We start from the raw sequence: 19,233 nt of genomic DNA, 5'->3' as shown, positions 1-19,233 counted from the left end.
TTCCTGAAGCACACATGCTTGGAGAGGTCAGAAAGCCAATGGATCTAATCATTAAGAAAATTTTATTATATGCTCTATAATTTGTGAAGTCCCATGTATTAAATAAAATTTACAGGAGGCCATTGGTTTGGACTGAGCTCCTGCCCTAGGCTCAAGAGACCAAACCAAAATGCAGTCACTCCTGCTGAAGTTCTTCGCCGTCAGACCAAAAATAAGTTGTTTGTCTAACCTTCCAATAAATGAGGGGAGAGATAACAGGCAAATCCCCAGGCAGGCCAGTTTTAGTCAGCACATAAGGAAGTCCCCTCTGCTTTAACTTTTACAAGGAAAGTAACTTTAAAACAATTAATCTGCTTTTTGTTCTCTTCTTTAGCCCTTTTCTGTCTATAAAGCCAACCTCCTCTGCTCGGCTTACTGGAACACTCATTCTATTTTACAGAACGAGGTACTGCCCAATTCTGGAATCTCAAATAAAAGTCAGCTAATATCTTTAAACTTGTTGTGATTTTGTCTTTTGATATATGAAAATAGACAGCATGGAATAAAAGGAAAAGGGAATGGTGGAGGTTGGGATTGTAATTTCAAACAGAGAGATCCAGGTAGGATTCACTTAGTACACTTGAAGGAAGTGAGGAAATATGCCATGTGGTTTTACGGAAGAACAGTGTTCCAGCCACTGGGAATAGCAACTGCGAAGGCCTGAAGTAAGAATGTGCCTGAGGTATCCAAGAAACGGCAAGGCAGAAACAAGATGGCTATAGAAGAGATGCAGGAGATGAGATCAGTTAGTAACAGTAAGAGGACAGAGACTATGTGGGCGAATGTATGAAATGGGAAGCCACTGGATGGTTCTTAGCAGACAACTGATACTATCTGACTTAACATTTTAAAAAGTCTCATTCTGGTGACTGATACCAGAATTGACAGGCCAAGGGTAGAAGAAACAAATTAGGAGGCTCTTGTAAATAGTCAGACAAGAGGTAGTGGTGGCTTACAACATTATCAGTGTAGGTGGTGAGGCATGGTCAGATTCTGGAGTTACTGTGCATGATTAATTTGCCATTCTAGGCAAAGTTGTTATTTAAGAGGAACAGCATTTTTTATTAGGATCCAGATTTGTTGCTGCCAAATGGTGCTTTAGGGAACCCTGCACAAGTTCTGAGAAGCTTCATAGGGATGTGTGCGTAAGAGCAATGAAGTGGGTCAGAGGACTGAAGCTTTATGTCCCCTCCCCAGTTTCATAAGGGCAGCTCTGCATGAACATTCTTCAAATTGGGGGAGATGAGGAAAACCTTCAACAGAAAGACTAGGAACCCCAATTCCCCAAAAGAAAAGACAGACCATAAAAACACACGCACACAAACTGTATAAAAAATACAACCCCATTTATAAAATTGAAAGGCAAACTCTAGGTAAAAATATTTGCAACACAAGTGAAGAAAGTTCAATATCCCTAAATTTAAAAAATTCATAAAATTCGTAAGAAAACAATCAAGTAAGAAATGGGCAAAAGGCGTTTCTAAAACGAGGCTCATAAGAGTACTTCCTTCATTGAATTGTTGTGAGGATAAAATAACAATATATATATAAAGTATTTAACACAGTTCCTGGCACAGAATGCTCAATCAATTTTACCCACCACTGCTGCCACCATAACCACTGCTGTTGTCGTCGTAACTACCACGGTTGACACCTTTACCACCACCCTTACGTTATCATCACCACCATCACCACCATCACTACCAGCACCAGCAACTTCATCATCGTGACAGTGTAAGAGCGATGGCAATGCAAATCTGAGTCAACTCTGAAGGTCAATTCCAATGCAGCTTCCCCCCAAGTACATTCTTCACTGCAAGTGATCAATTACATATTACCTTTTCATGGTTTTCGATTAGGATCTCAATGACAATGTTCTGAAATTTGATGTCCATGATGGCTGCTACTGTTTCTTCCTGAGGCCTCAGCAGAGTGGGTCCAAACACTACGCCAAGGTTTGCCACCGTCATCAAATTCTGCTTGTGGTTGTTAGCAACACTGGAAGGAAGGAAAAGAAAAGGTACCAGTGAGAGAAATTGTGTACACAGAGATACCAACCTCCCTGTACCCTTCCTATCTTCCTATCTACAGACTCCTCATCTGTAGGAGCCAGAACTTGGGACATCATCAGATGCCACAGGAGTCAGAAAATCTACCACATTTCAGAAATCTTCAGCATCCAGGTTAATTTGCTATTTCAGGATATGACACTCTTTATCATTTCCATTTTGCCTAGAACAACCAACCAACCAAAGCAACTATCTGCCAAATTACTAACCTTTGAACATCTGAATCCCTGTTTTGCAAGTCCAGGTAACTGCTAATCCCTCTTAATTACAATTTATGTACTTGGCAGCTGCTTAAACTGCAATCATTTGCATTTTTCTCCATGGCAAATGGAAAACCTCTTGATGGCTTTAATACATTTGCAAACATAAGCACAAAATAGACATAATTTTTTAAACGGGCAGATCTGGATATTTAAAACCAAGTAAGGAAATTCTGCACTTTAGATTTAAAGTATTAAAGGCTGATCAGATTAAACATGTGGCTCACATTAAGTGAAATGTGGTGCACATTAAGTGAAATGTGGCATAAACAGAAATAAAAATGCACTAGTGTATATTCATCTATATGGCTGTGTTTATATTGTCACATACTCAAAGTCTAACAAACACACAGGGTCAACAGTTGCTAGGTCTGAGTAATTTGCTAAAGACATAGGCATATTTTTGAATAAACAACTACTCAAAAGATGTATCTGAACACCATACGCAGGCCACCAGGACACAGCAATAAAACTCAATTGTTCACTTGCTGGCCCCATGTATAAAAACATATAAATCATCTACTGGCAACAAATAAGTTAAAAGTTAATGCCATTCGGTTTTGTTGAGAAAATATCAAGAACTTTCCTAAATCACCTGTTACAAGAAGGAAGCTATTCATTACTAACTTGAAACTAGAGACAAATTGGGTAGAGATAGGCAGTTTGCACAGACCTACCTCCCTAGCATTTAGTGCTATTTATATGGAGTACTTTTTCACACAATTCTATAAATGCCTGCAGTGTTTCTCACTGTTTCTCTGGTATACATTTTTTTTTTTTTTGAGGAAGAAAAGAGATTATACTGCCTTAAGTGCTGGTTTTTAAACTGAGTCTTTATTGAAATACTGTATCAACCAATTTTATTAGCAGATGTGTATTTTTCTATAATTTTTTTAGGGCTAAGAGTTTAACTTTCTCCTCTAAAGGTGGGCAGAGCATGGTTAGGTTTATGAAACTTTAACTGTGGCACAGCCCAGTTAGAAAGAGGATTTGCTTTTTGATTGCTAAGCAACACCTGCAGCAGGCAGAGTGGCCTGTTTCTGGTCCACATAAAGAATATTTTATAAACATTTTCTTAGTTCTTGCCGAGTCTCCTGGTTTTACTTATGTTTTCCATTCTACCCAGAATCACATCACATTTCCAGTCTGACGAAGTTAACGCAGATAGTCAAATTTTGACCTGGCAAGGGGGAGAAACTTTGGTTCTGTGCATCAGTCAGTCGGCAAGTATGTATATTTACAAGCTGCTTTTAACATCACTACTTTCAACATCAGCTCCTCTGTGTGGGAAGGGAATTCTAAGTCCTTATACTTCCCCTCCCAAAAGAGCTAAGTCATTAAACTTACCCTCTTGTCACAAAAGTCCCGTGTGCAAGTGAATCAACAAGCTATTTTTTTTTTATGAAAGTACCTTCAAATTGTAGACCAGTATAAAAATAACATGGTTTGGATGATAATCATTTTTCCCTGTCAGGCTTCTCCACACTACATCTGACTAAAGCAACAGCCTCCTAACTAGGGTTCCTGACCCAAGAACCTCTAACTTCAGCTTTATCCTCCCTGCTATCAGCAGCTCCACCTAAAACTCAGCTCTCAAACCTCCCCTGGCGAGAACACAACAGCATGGCATATGTGAATGGTTAGCAACGCTTTTATTGTTTAATTGTTCTGATAATGATGACTGTAAACCTGTCATGGGCCCCACTGTTTTTCTTTCTTTCTTCTTCTTCTTCTTTTTTTTTTTTTTTTTTTTTAAACAAACAAGGCCTTTCTCTGTCATCCAGGCTGGAGTGCAGTGGCATGATCATAGTTCACTGCACCCTCACACTCCTGGGCTCAAGAGGTCTTCCTGCCTCAGCCTCCTGAGTAGCTACCACCACCACACCTGGATAGTTTTTAAATTTTTCTGTAGAGACAGAGTCTTGCTATGTTGCCTAGGCTGGTCTTGAACTCCTAGTCTCAAGTGACCCTCCCAGCTTGGCCTCCCCAAGTGCTGGGATTGTAGGCATGAGCCACTGTGCCTGGCCTACCCGACTATTTTTAACACAAAGTCTGAACTCTTATAAAACAGCATACCTTTCCTCAAATCACCGCTAAGCCTTCCTGTGCCACTTCCCAGCTCTTGGTCCCTGGGCAGAGTGACTCAATATTTCTAAGCTTTGGGTTCCTCATCTTTAAAAAAAAGAAGAGGTTAGGTGAATAACATACCTACTTCATGTGAATGTTGTACAGATTAAATGTGATAATGCATGGGATATGTGGTAATTATCATACTAATCCACTTTTCACTCTCATTCCACTTCCATACCTCTCTGCCTTTGTCCATATCATTCCTCTGCCTGGAACGTTCTTTTGCTGCTTTCTTTGCTTGGCAAACTGCTAATATGCAAGGCTCAGCTCAAATGGCCCATTCCTTTCTGTACCTTCCTCTCACCTTTCTCCAATCTTCTATTCCCAAAAAAGGCAGACGTGTTGGCCTGTTCCTGCATTTATTACACAGTGTTGTCATCCCTACCAAGGCCTGAAAAGAGGAAGTATGGTATCTCATTTGGTAGCACCAGTGCTGAGCACACTGCTTGGCACAGGAGATGCATAATGAGCATTCACTGAGGCATTAAAAGATGAGGGGAGTTTCTGAGTAGGCCTAAAACAATTATTCCCAACCCAGCTACTTACTCATTAAACTTCAAATTATTGTTGATGATTTTTGGGGAATGTATCTCAACTATCCCCCAACCTCCCTTTTTAAAGTATCGAGCTAGTTCCACTTCTTAGACTTAATTAATGAGTAATAATTACTCTGATTTGCAGGCCCCAGTGCCCAAAGGCATTTGGAAAAAAGATATTGTAATTCTGGATTAGCAACTCTGAATATAAATAAGCTTGAGGTTACCCAGCATAATTCATTTCCCTTTTAATGATCCATGTTATTTTAGAACTTAAAAGACACATTGATCCAAGTCTTAGGAAACTTTTTTTTGGGGGGAGGGCGTAGTTACACCTTTCATTATTAATGACCATTATCTTTCGGCACACTGAAGTAATAAATTGATCTGTCACTTGATTATTACTGCTCACAACTTGGTACAGCTATGTTCATTACTCCAGAATGAATTATTAATGGCTTGAGATCTCTATGTATCCCGGACAGAAAGGCCTAGACCTCAGCCTCTGCAGGCACCAGCCATCCATTATAGCTGGATGAATTTACAGATGTGTGAGAAACAGGCTGGCAGAGCACTGGGGAGCCGGTCCAGCAGGGGCCACGGGACTCATTCATTAGCAAGGTCTATAAAACACAGAGAACCTGCTGTTTTTTTAAATTGAGCTGTCTGAGTTCCTCCTCACACGGCTCAGAATGTCATGTTGAATCTTGACTTAAAATCTACACAGGGAAGTTTCTTGTACACTTCACACTGCAGTGAAGGAGTCTGTGACGCATGCCTTTCAGATACCTACGTCCACGGGCTATAATGTCTTTTGAAAGAACTGCCAATTCTATAGGCTTCCTCTGGATGCTGCAGAGAAAAAGTTTTGCATGTGACATTCACTTGGGAGAGACCCAATTTCTTCTGTGATCATCAGAATGGCTGCATCCACTGAGAAGCAGTGGATCTCCTGAGGGGCATGACTTTAGGGCAGTTGTTGGGGGTGGGGAGGTATATGTACCCCATGTTCCAGGCAGTTCCCACATGAACTGGAATCAATGAGGAAAGAGCATGTTCCATGGACATGGCCTTGGCAGAGGGGACTCTTGCCACCTTTGCTTTAAGGGGAAATAGATGGAGATGCTGTTTGGGTCTGATATCCTTTGAGAGGCAGAAGGAGGTAAATCGCTTCCAGATAAAGATGGTGGTGAGGACGGTGGCAGAGGGAGCATTATGACGGGCATAGACAGTAGCCAACCCTTGTGGGGCTTGTAAGGCAGAGACCCCCAGGTTGTCAAAGGGATCACATCTGTTTTCCTAGAGTTTAAACAAGAGCCAGAGCTCTATAAGTGCTAAGTAGTACTTTAAAACACCAGACTGGTCCTAAAGTATTCCAACAATACATAAGCTTATTGTAGGAGTTGCAGATAAGTTTCATCTTGAGGCCTAGAGTGCTGTGTTGAAAAATATCAAAGAGGAGTACTGGCTCCACTGGATACAATGTAGTGACAGATTTGCAGTGTGCCATGGGTTGGAGGGGTGGAGCAACAGCCCATCCCACTTACTCACCATCCCTTACTTGTTTGCTTCAGCATCCAATATTAAACAGGAACTTAGGCTTACAGAGCGTTTTAGACTTTTTAAAAAAGTTCTACAACTTTTTATGTTTATCTGACCTACATAATAACTCTACAACAGTAGCGCTCAAACTTTCTGACAATGACCCAAGGTAGGAAGTATATTTTACCAAGCAATACACACATACATAAACAGACAGGCACACACCCCTACACCATATCAGAAACAAAAGTTTTCAGGCATAGTAAGTATGACACATTCTGATATTTTCTATTCCTATCCTATCCTATTCGATTCTATGTTTATCCAATACATTGTTTTCATGAGCCACTTATATGCCATGAACTACTATTTGAGAAACACTGCTATAGAGGTATAAAGTGCAAACATTCTCTCCAATTTGCAAGTCTGGACAATAAAGCTAAGGGAGATCATAGCACAGTAGTTGGAGTCAGACGGACATTACCAGCTGGATGGCAGCAGGCAAGTCACCTGGCCTCTCTAACCCTGTTCCCTCACATATAAAACTGGGGCAATAATACGTAGCTTGTAGCTTGTAAACTTGAAAGGCTGATTAAGTATGATTCTGCAAGTAAATCCCTTGGCATGAAATAATGACTTAATAAATGACATCTGCTCGTCATGGTGGCTGTCGAGGTAGTTCTGACGAAAGTGGTAGCAGCAGCAGCAAGTGCCAATTTAAAGCCACATTGTTAGTTGGTAGTTTCACTTGGTATCCTGTCCAGGAACCCCTAGTGGCCTGCTTCTGCTTGGGGCAAGAGGTTGCATCTTCACTTATATTTCAAAGACTTCTATACCCTACCTATTTGTATTTCTTCTCTTTTCATTCTTTTGTGTAAAAAAAAATTACGAAATACTTTGAATCTATAGAAAACCTGAAATCATAACAGTGCTTCTTTTCTTTCTTTTGTTGTTGTTGTTGTTTGAGATGAAGTTTCACTCTTGTTGCCCATGCTGGAGCGCAATGCCGTGATCTCAGCTCACTACAACCTCCGCCTCCCAGGTTCAAGCAATTCTCCTACCTCAGCCTCCAGAGTAGCTGGGATTACAGGTGCATACCACCACACCTTGCTAACTTTTGTATTTTTAGCAGAGACGGAGTTTCATCATATTGGCCAGGCTGGTCTCGAACTCCTGACCTCAGGTGATCCACCCGCCTCGGCCTCCCAAGTGTTGGGACTACAGGCGTGAGCCACTACACCTGGCCATTGTACTTATTTTCTATCACTTCCCTATAAGCACTTCCGGTACAACAGGCTGAAAGCCTCACATGGAGCCAAAGCAAAGCCACCAAACTCACTCTCCCTTCATGACACCAACAACATCATGCCCCTAGCCTGCCTGGCAAGTTCTCCCCCACCATATAAAGCCCACCACCCTCCAAAGAACAGTTCTGAGCACTCCACTGACCACTGGAGGCCAAACCGAGCTCTCTCCTCTGAGAGATATGTCATGGTCAATCCCATGGGACATTTCTACACCAGCTGCTCCCCTGTTCACAAATACCTTAGGACTAGGGACTGGATCATGACCTTAGAGTGGATCTTCTGCAGAACACAGGCAGGTGCTGGGGTAGGCCTGAGATGACCAATTCTGAAAATATTATAGGTAAGTGGGTGGGTACCTAAGCTGCAGTCAATATCACCCTCCTCTCTACTACCCTCTCAGGGAAGCTCCAAGCTCTAGGGCTGAAGAGGATTAGCTGGAAATGAAGCTGCTGGAATAACACTGTTTTGTGGCTAACCAGACAAGTTTGGTTTCCAGGGTTGTTAATTTGGTTCTTTTCACCAGCCTCAACTCCATCCTTAGTATATAACAGGGGATGGTGGAGGGAATCCCCACCGCCACTCACTGCATGTTTTCTACCAAGTCAGACTCTGTGTTGCCTGGATACTACCCGGACTCGGTGAGGCAGGACTGCTGCAAACAGCACTGAGGAGGCCTCTGTCGAGAACACCCGTCAGGGCCATGGACACAGGTTGCTGGACTGCCCCAGTGGTGGCACCAGAATGAGGGTGTCAGATAAATTGCTCTGTGTACTGACTGAGGCCTGGCTCACCAACCACATTTAACATCTTCCGGGGAATGGTTATCTAGTGAGCAGCCAGACAGGAAGCTTAGAATAATTAATTGAGTGCTCACGGTGGGTACCTCTACACAGTGCCTCCTAACGGGAGAACCGTCTGAGGCAGGCAGGTACCACTATCATTACCACTTTACAAATGAGGAAAGAGAAGCCCTGAGAAGGTAAGTAATTGACTCGAGGTTACACAGCTAATGAAGGGCAAAGCCAGGAGGGGAATGAAGTCTGCAGAGTCCATACTCCCAACCCCAGCTTTCTCCTGCTCCCACACCACCAGGGCAAGTCCAACCTACGCTAAAAAGGCATTCTTCTTCCTCAGAAAATTCAACCCAAAATGAAGTCACTGTAGGGGAAAAAATCCGTGGTTATAATAGGAAAAAGTGGGCCTCTCCCTCATTCACTTCACAGATCACTAAATTGGAAGAAGTAAAAACAAAGAAGAGAAGGAGAGCACTTATGCCTATGGGAGTGATACTGGACTAAACACTGTTTCTTCCTCCTTCTTACAGTGGACACTTGACAAAATTATGAAAATGATGAACTACTCTCAAATATGATGGCATTCCATTTATAGCTGGCTGGCACAGTCAGAGCTGGTTCCTAATAATGAAAGAGTGAGCACTGTAAGATTGAGAGAGGAGAAATTAAAAGAAAAAAAAAGAGGGAAAAATAGCCCAAATGGGTTCTGTAGTCCAAAAAGGAGATAATTATGGCCATACATGTATTCATCCAGGCTGAACTGCTTTCATTCAAGGATGTCAAAGCTCTGTGAATAACTAGCAAAGTGTTCTCTGCTGGCTACATTTCAGATGGGTAAACAAAGCTGCTGAGATGTTAACTACAGCTCAGTATTACTTAGGCCCACTTTAACCCCCACTAACAGAGGCCCACTTGGTATTGAAAATGGTTTAGAGAAAAGGAAAAGGGATTTGGGGAAATTTTTAAAAAGACAAGATACCTCTTTGCATATCGCTTGCAATCTAATGCAGAGGTATTCTAAAATCTGAGTGTGTAACTAGCTCTATTTCCACTAGTCTTCTCTAATTCAACTCCATTCCCTATTTAAAATCTACCAAAGGCTTCTGACGGTTCTAAATTTCAACTTGAAACTCTTTAGCATCCAGTATGGTAGCTCCTCAAAAAATTAGACTCAATTACCGTATGATCCAGCAATTTCACTTCAGGGTATATGCGTAAAATAATTGAAAGTGGGGTCTCAAAGAAGTATTTATACACCCATTTTTATTGCAGTATTATTCACAATAGTTAAAATGCAGAAGAACCCAAATGTCTATTGATGGATGAATGGATAAGCAAAATGTGTTACATACAAACAACAGAATATTATTCAGCCTTAAAGAGGAAGGAAATTCTAGCATATACTACGACATGGATGAATCTTGGGAATATTGCGTTAGGTGAAATAAGTCAGTCACAGACAGAAAAATGTTGTGTGATTCTACTGATATGAGGTACTTAGAGTAGTCAAATGCACAGAGTTGAAAAGTAGAATGGTGGTTGCCAGGGGCTGGATGAAAGGGGAATCAGGAGCTTTTGTTTAATGGATATAGAGTTTCAGTTTTACAAGATTAGTTATGGAGATGGATGGTGTTGGTGATTGTACACCACCACTGAACTGTATACTTAAAAATAGTCAAGGTAGTAGAGTTTACATTATATGTACTTTACAATAACAACAAAAATATATTTTTTTAAAGAAAATCCTTGGCAAAGGACCTACAGGATCCAGCTGACCTCTCAAGGCCCTCCTCTACCCAGTCCCTGTACTCTTCCAACTCTGAGCTAAAATTCTCTTTAGGCCTCAGTTCCTTCCTTCCTAATGCTGATCCCCATTCCTGGGCCACTCTGTAGTCCCCCTCTCTCTTGACTTGGCTCTGTCCTCCTTGCCACTTTTCCTCAAAGTGGTCTTTCTGGACACCTCACTCTAGGTCAGGTCCCTTACTATAATTCTAATTCTTCAATTCTCTTTCCTGGTACTTATTGAATTATAAATATATCACTACCATTCATGGAATTGACATTTTCTGTCTCCCCTACTTAGCAGAGCTCCAAGAGGACAGGGATGTCATCAGCCTCTCTCACTGCCACATGCCAGTGCCTAGGAGTTTGCATATCATGTGTTGAATGGAAAACAAAAGAACACGTGGATGCTTTGGGAGGCCACCTTCTTCTAAGTGTGTCAAGGCTCAGCTGCACTAGGTGCCTGGGTTAAACATGTCATGCTGTCTTAGAGCCTTTGCCAAGCTGGGGGCAGTGGGGGGCGTGGTTGGCTACAGCAGCTCATCCTGACACAGACAGCATATCATGCACTAGGCGTCTCTTCCTGGTCAATCTGGAAGGTATAGCAGCCAAAAAATATTTACAAGCTCTAATAATTATTACATGCATTCTCTAATATGCATTGTATAATACAGCATGAGCTCACACTACTATACTAGGATCCTTTCAGTACATTTAATAGCTCTCTAAGACGGTGTCTCCTATCTCTCCTTTTCTTTATCCATTTCTGAAATTCCTTTACTTCCTGCCTGTCTTTGATTATTACTAGGATTTCCATCAACAGTAACACAACTAACATGAACTGAGCACTTACTGTGAGCCAGGGATAACCACTCCATCAATTACCTCATGTGATCTTTAAAGTAACCCGAGGAGGGAAATTCCATTACTATCCCAAATGGAGAGGCTGGGGCTCAGACAAATTCAGAAATCTGTCTAGGGTCACACATCTACAATTTGAGACCAAAAAGTCTGCAGTCTGGTTTCAGAGCTACTGTCCTTAAATGCTCTAGTATGAGGCAGAGATAGAGACAGAGATAGAGATAGAGATAGAGATAGAGATAGAGAAAGAGAAAGAGAGAGAAAGAAAGAGAGAGAGAGAGAGAGAATATATATATCCTGCCATTTTATCTCATTTGCTTCTCTTCTTTTCTATATGGCCTAACCTTAAGGAGATCATGGGGCAAAGAAGAACCTGATTATTTTTACAAGGATAATTTGAAAGCAAACAAGACTCAGGTTCATCCATGTTCACCAACAGTATAAAATCCCTAAGCTTTTCTATTGGTAAATAAACTAATCTGGGTCATGGGAATTACTAGAACCCAACAAGAATGATACTTTTGCTGTAAGCTGCCTAAATTTTCCAAAATTAGTTATTTAGAGATTAAACAGGCCAACCTGCATTTTATTTGCACTACACTGTCTCAGCTACCTGGGATTTGAGAAGTCTTATGCACAGGGAAAACACATTCCTTAGACCCAGGCGTTAACTGATTAGCTTTCACCTATCTCATCCTGGACAGTTTAGGCTTCAGCTCGTAGCTGTATTCTTGGTCCCAGTCCATAGGGCGCAGATGGGGAAGAGCAGCATTCACATATAAAAAGACTTGCAGAGAAGCTGACTCAGAAAGCCTTTCTTCCTGGAAAATTACTTAACTATTTTGAATTACATAACAATTCATTCTAAAGTCCAATGTAATTAACATTTGCAAAGCATTTTATAGTTCATAAAAATGCTTTCATATTCATTATCATTGATTTATTGATTAGTTCTCACATCTAGAAAAAGGTGCCAGAGGGTAAATAGAGGAGGTGTAAAAGTTGCACATGTGTATGCCAGCCTGGTGTCAGCAAGTGCTGCAAATGCTGGTTCCTGTTGTTGGTGACATTTCCTTCAACCACCCAACCTATCACCTTTAAGCCAGCATTGTCCCAAAGTCAAGCAAGCCATGGAGACATTGCTTTGGGACTTTCCACCCAAGGAAGAACGTGCAAGGTGACCCAGCACAGAGGCCAAAACGGTAACATCTATTTTTCAATTACCAACAATTTTTTAGCACCCACTGTGTGTCAGGGACTGCTTTAAGTGCTGGAGATATACTGGTGAACAAGACAGACTCCTCCAGTTTCCTGATTTAGAGAAGCGTACATTCTTTTGGAGTAGGTCGGGTTTTATAAGCAAAGAAAATAGATGGCGGTATGGTGAAACAGCCAGCATGAAAGGGTTGGGGAGTATAGAGGAAAGGTCTGTAGCTTTAGACTGCTGGTCTAGGAAGGCTCATGGAGAAAGCATGTCTTGACAAGCCATGAGGACATCTGGGAAGAGAGCTACAGGCAGAGGAAACAGCAGGTACAAACACCTTGGGGTAAGTACCTGTGTGGCATGCTGGTAATGCCAGTGTACCTGGAGCCCAGAGAGCAAGGGGCAAGTATCAGGAAAAATCAGAGACGTAATGGACTTGGGGGTGGCAAATCCTGGAAAACTTTGCAGGTCACTGTAAAAGCTTTGTTCTTCACTGAGTGAGATGAAAAGCAATTAGAAAATTCTGATCAGATGGGTAACACAGTATTAGTCATCCTCTCTGTAGACTCAGAAAGGCCTCAACTAAGACTTAAATGCTGAAATTCCATAGATTGCTTAACATTCAAAGAGAGAGAGATATGGCTGGGTGCGGCCTCTCACACCTGTAATCCCAGCATTTTGGGAGGCTCAGGTGGGCAGATCATTTGAGGCCAGGAGTTTGAGACCAGTCTGGCCAACATGACAAAACCCCATCTCTACTAAAAATACAAAATGTGGTGCACCTGTAGTGCCAGCTACACGGGAAGCTGAGGCGTAAGAATGGCTTGAACCCAGGAGATGGAGGTTGCAGTGAGCTGAGATCGCACCACTGCACTCCAGCCTGGGTGAGAGCAAGATGCTGTCTAAAAAAAAAATAAAAACAAACAAAAACCAAAAAGAGGTAAGAACTTTACAAGCCGGCATAAAACCCAATAAGAGAACTCAAGATGTGTACAAACCAGAACACAATAGTGTTCATATTTAATTAAAATGTGTCAGGCCCTGTGCCTTTGTGCCTAAATACCCATGTTAACCTCATAGGTTTCTGCAATTGTTTCCCATTTTCCTCTTGGTCACTGTGCTGGAGACCTCCACTGGGAAGCCTGGTGGAAGAAGAGAATCTTAGCCAAACCTGAACTGGGGCCTAGAGCAGGTAAGAGCTTCTAGGTGCGAGTTACCTGCTACCCAGCTAACAGCCACCCATGAATGGCACCAATATTAACATTTGTGGAGTCCATTGAATTTCACCATTGTAACAATCTTTAATTAATTAAAATAAAGAGCAGTCTTCTGAAACTAGATCCACATTACAAGCACCATTTTACAGATGAAAGGACGGGGGCAAAAGGAGCTAAATCAAAGGTTAAGGGACTGGCCCTTAGCCATGTGGCTTAGCTCCAACAGGAACAGTGGCTCTGGGATCCAGCGCTGGGAGCTTGTCCCTTCCCAAGAGATGTAAATCTCATTGCAGCTTCTATGGACATGACCATAATCCTTTCTGGAAAGATCAAGATTCCAAATCCACAGATGGGTTCATGGGAGATGTTACAGAGAGATGGACAGATTGATACAGAGAGAAGCATACACTCACGAAATACGCACCCTGGGTAACCTATCTCCTTTTGTGGGGATTTTTTAAATGAGGGAAATAACTCATGTGACTGGCATATTTTTGAAATGGAATGTACCTTCACCCCAAAACACAAACAGAAAATTACCTTCCCTGCCATGAGTCTGAAAAAAAAATTGGGAGACTGAAGTTGAAAACATCTATTAAAGTGACTGGAACTGACAAACCTACATGTCCTGTCATGGTATTTTTAGATTATGTTTGGATATCTGATTAGAAGAGAGAAAAATAACAGTAATGTATGGTGTCCAGAAAAGTGTATGCTCTTCATGTACAAGAGCTGAGACTCCACGGCAAAGTTCTGGAGGTCAGTTCATACAGTGAAAGGCGAAAAACATCCTAGATCTCTAACATCCATGAAGATTACCGGTATAGCACATCAACATTCCATATGTTTACTTGTCTAACACTAATGAATGGAATCCACTAAAAAAAGAATACAAATCTTCACAATCCATAAAATCTGAATGGATTACACCTTTGTATCCCTCTCCTCCTGAAACTCTGTGGCAACACCTCCTAGCTCCTTGCTGCACTAAATCATTATCTCCTAAAACTTCAATGTAAGTTCAAGCCTAAGGGAAACAACTGTTCCTCTTATTTATTCATCCATACAAAATAACAGTGTTTATGCATAGTGGTACATGTGAGGATACGAGCGAACACACAAACCCTTCTGTTATATTTATTGCCTTAATCACAAAAATAGATTTGTCAGGGAATGATGCCAATAAACTTCTTACTTCCACATATGCAAAGCAAAACCTGATTTATCCTCCTCAAAGGTGGCACAAAGCTGGAAACTCATTGAATTCTGCTACCATGAAAGCACATTTTAAAATACAGTGTTGACAACAGAAACCAGAGATCCAAGGGAGCAAACCAACTATCATTAGGCAGAGAAAAGCAGATCGTATCTGGTAACAAAGACACCAATGATTCAGAGTGAAGTTGAGATCTGGGTCCCTGATCCACCCAACATTCACACTCTCAGCAAGAGTCATTCACAAAGCCCAAACTTAAACAGATATTTTTCAAAGGGGAAGTCAAAGTGTTTAGAGACAAAGTTCTAAAACGCTTTCTATTGTGCAGGCATCTCAGCCTGACACCTTAGTTGCTGTCATCTTGCTTTGCCTGGCTCAACAGAAAAGGTGGGTGAAGAAGGCCAAGCTGATGGCAGCTGAGACAGGGAGAAGAAATACACTGTAGGCTACAGTGGCACTTCAAGGACAGAATGATGCACAATTCCCAGCAGAAAAGCTGTCAGTAACTGATTTTAGCAGACCAATCTGGATAGTGTATAAATCTACAGAGACGAAACCACTTAATGAATATCAGATCCTCGAGCAAATCCAAACACTTCACTGTGGCCTCTACGATCCAGTCCCTGCCTACCGACCCCTCCAACCTCATGTCATACCACCATGCTCTTGCTCACAGAGCTCCAACTACCCTGGCCTTCTGTCTGTTCCTAAACACACCAAGTATGCTCATACCCAATACCGACTGAACACCTATCAGATGCCATGCACCGTTCTTGGCACTAGGATACAGAAGTCAACCAGACTGACAAGATCCCTGCTTTCATTCCAACTGGGATGGCAGATAACACATAGATACATCAGTAAAAATGTCAGATTGCAGAAGTGCCATGAAGAAATCAAACAGAGGTATATGACGAAACCTGGTGAAGAGGACCAACTTAGGTAGGCCACGAAGGTCTCTCTAGGGAAGAGACCTATGAGCTGAACCCATTAATCGAATGGCACAGTCTAAAAGTCTACAGCATAGAGGCAGATGACAAATCACACCCTCAAACACCTAGGCAATAATAAGTTGCATCTTCAACCACAAGCATCAGCGATGCCTGCCTGAGACCTCTTTAAAATGAAGCCCAGGCCGGGTGTGGTGGCTCACGCCTGTAATCCCAGCACTTTGGGAGGCTGAGGTGGGTGGATCACCTGAGGTCAGGAGTTCGAGACCAGCCTGACCAACATGGAGAAACCCCATCTCTACTAAAAATACAAAAATTAACTGGGCGTGGTGGTGCGTGCCTGTAGTCCCAGGTACTTGGGAGGCTGAGGCAGGAGAATTGCTTGAACCCGGGAGGCGGAGGTTGCAGTGAGCCAACGTTGCACCACTGCACTCCAGCCTGGGTGACAGATTGAGACTCTGTCTCAAAAAAAAAAAAACCCCAATGCATTATATTCCAAAGGAGTTCACTTCCTTTTCCATGGGAATTCTGAAGTCTATGTCAACAGCTGCTGAGTACATCTGGAAGCCCTGCAATCGTTGCCACCATGTGGTTACCCGCACAATGATGTGAACACCCTGTGGCTTCTGGCTGCTCCTCCTGCCCATCTCTGCAGCCTCAACCCATTTAGGAAGCAGCTCCTCCCAAAAATACGTCGCTAATAGATCCCACTGCTCAGTCTTCCATACAGAAGGCCACCTTCCAGAAATTTACATCAAGGAGAAAGCCACACCACCATCCTGTTGCTATGTACCAGCATTTAGCTGGATTATATAAAGAGCTAAGTAATCATTAAGCAAGGGTAGGAAACAAAACAAACAACACAAGAAAAAGTCACCCTTTAAAAAGACCCTTTGGGCTTGGTGAACTTGTGAGGAGAGGAAGAAACATGGTTCAGGGAGTCCTGCTACTCTGAGAAAAGTCAGGACTCAGAGAGTTCACTCAAAAAAAAAAAAAAAAAAAAAATTACCAAAAAAAAAAAATCACTCGTACTCACCAAAAAAAGTCTCTTCTCTATTTGGCAATGGAAAATAAAACTTGGTACTTAAAAGCAAACAGTGAGTGGCTTCGAGAAATGAGTTAATAAATCCTACATGTTACTTTCCCATAATGCCCCAGTGCAGCTACATGTTCTTCAGACTTCTGACGCATTGAAGAGAGGATGCCTACAGCCATGAAACTTGGTGATCAGCAGAACGCACGCACGGCATTTTCAGACATGCAGATAGATGCCACTCCCACCAGGACCACCGTGCTACAAGGCTATGAGACCTGTACCAAGGCCATGATACATGTACTGACATACCTGTACACACATGTCCACACACAAATGTCTACCTGGATGCATACCCCTTAAACATATACACACCCACATATGATTCCCACATACAGAAGAAAACTTATGCAATAAAATGCTTCTATCGTCCTTAAGACAGAATCATTTAATGACATTAGCTAATGTTAGATTGGTCTTTAGGTTAGGCCTATTTTTATTTTTATTTTTTTATTCATTTTTGAGAAGTTTCACTCTTGTTGCTCAGGCTGGAGTGCAACGGTGCAATCTCAGCCCACTGGAACCTTCATCTCCCGGGTTCAAGCGATTCTCCTGCCTCAGCCTCCTGAGTAGCTGGGATTACAGGCATGCACCACCACGCCTAGCTAATTTTTTGTATTTTTAGTAGAGACAGGGTTTCTCCATGGTTGAGCTGGTCTCAAACTCCCAACCTCAGGTGATCCACCCACCTTGGCCTCCCAAAGTGCTGGGATTACAGGTGTGAGCCACCACACTGGGTCAATTAGGCCTATTTTTAAATAGCTTACCCTTTACTCTTTCTTTCAGTGCTATTGTTAGGGGGAAAAAATTACATGTTTTGTCTTTTATTTTCTTATAAGTGAAAGTATTTACAGTGGAATAACTGATAAAAAGACAAAGAAAATAAAAATCACCAGTGATTCCACCATCTAGAAATAACTAAATGTTACTCAGTGTCTTAAGGTATACATGTTACATTCTACGTTTTTTTCAGACACACACATACTCATATTTTAAATCAAGTTGGAATCACACTGCAGACACCTAGTTTTATTAGTTGCTTTTTACTGCATTACTGTGAACTTTTCAAGTACCATTCATTGTCTCACTCAACATTGTTACGGTGGCACAGTGTTTATCACTGTATGGGTATTCCATAATTTAGAAATCTCCCATTATTGGACAGTCAGATTATTTCCAATATTTTATTGTTTCCACTAATATTGCAGTGAATCTCTTTGTACACAAATATGTGCATATATCTTTCTTTCCCTAGAATAAATTCACAGAAACGGAATTTCTGGATGAAAGGGCATACTTTTTTGTTTTGTTTTGTTTTTTTGAGAGAGGTTCTCACTCTCTCACCCAGACTGGAGTGCAGTGGTGTGATCTCAGCTCACTGCAACCTCAGCCTCCCAGGCTCAAGCGATTCTCCTGCCTCTGCCTCCCAAGTAGCTGGGGTTACAGGCGCATGCCATTACCTGCAGCCTGATTTTTGTATTTTTAGTAGAGATGGGGTTTCACCATGTTGGCCAGGCTGGTCTCGAACTCCTGACCTCAAATGATCCACCTGCCTCGGCTTCCCAAAGTGCTGGGATTACAGGCATGAGCTACCGTGCCCAGCCAGCATAAATATTTTTAATATATATTACCAAACTGTTACCCATGAGATCTATGTCAATTTATATTCCCACCTAGAAAATTTTAATGTGCCCATTTCCCTAGGACCTTTATTTTTTCTTTTGGTGCCTTCACTAGCACCAAAATAAGGTATTGCTATTTTGAAAGCTTTTATCTTGAGTTTCATTTCTCTCTTTTTTTTTCTCTCTCTAGGTCTATCCATGTTGTAACAAATAGCAGGATCTTCTTTGCTAAGGTTGAATAATATTCCATTGTGTGTGTGTGTATATATATATTTCTTATACTTTAAGTGCTGGGATACCTGTGCAGAATGTGCAGGCTTCTTACACAGATACACACGTGCCATGGTGGTTTGCTGCATCCCTCAACCCATCATCTACATTAGGTATTTCTCCTAATGTTATCCCTCCCCTTTCCCTCCTACCCCTAGTTAGGCCCCAGTGTGCGCTGTGCCCCTCCCTGTGCCCATATGTTCTCACTGTTCAACTCCCACTTATGAGTGAGAACATGCGGTGTTTGATTTTCTGTTCCTGTGTTAGTTTGCTGAGAATGATGGTTTCCCTTAATCCATGTCCCTGCAAAGGACATGAACTTATTCTTTTTTATGGCTGCA

The 19,233-nt window shown here is 41.9% G+C and overlaps 1 protein-coding gene across 3 annotated transcripts in view; it reads right to left on the bottom strand.

Moving 5' to 3' along the window:
- The window catches only part of ARHGAP26 (Rho GTPase activating protein 26), a 460,108-nt gene that overhangs the window by 103,294 nt on the left and 337,581 nt on the right, over positions 1–19,233 (bottom strand). For all 3 annotated transcript variants that reach the window (XM_025387513.1, XM_025387515.1, XM_025387514.1), the window contains exon 18: positions 1,878–2,037. In XM_025387513.1, coding sequence (XP_025243298.1) covers positions 1,878–2,037 — 160 coding nt within the window. The remainder of the gene's footprint in view (positions 1–1,877; positions 2,038–19,233) is intronic.

The sequence above is a fragment of the Theropithecus gelada genome, chromosome 6 (genome assembly GCF_003255815.1).
Source record: "Theropithecus gelada isolate Dixy chromosome 6, Tgel_1.0, whole genome shotgun sequence".
In the NCBI taxonomy this organism is placed as follows: Eukaryota; Metazoa; Chordata; class Mammalia; order Primates; family Cercopithecidae; genus Theropithecus; species Theropithecus gelada.
This window is presented reverse-complemented; position numbering and strand designations above follow the sequence as displayed.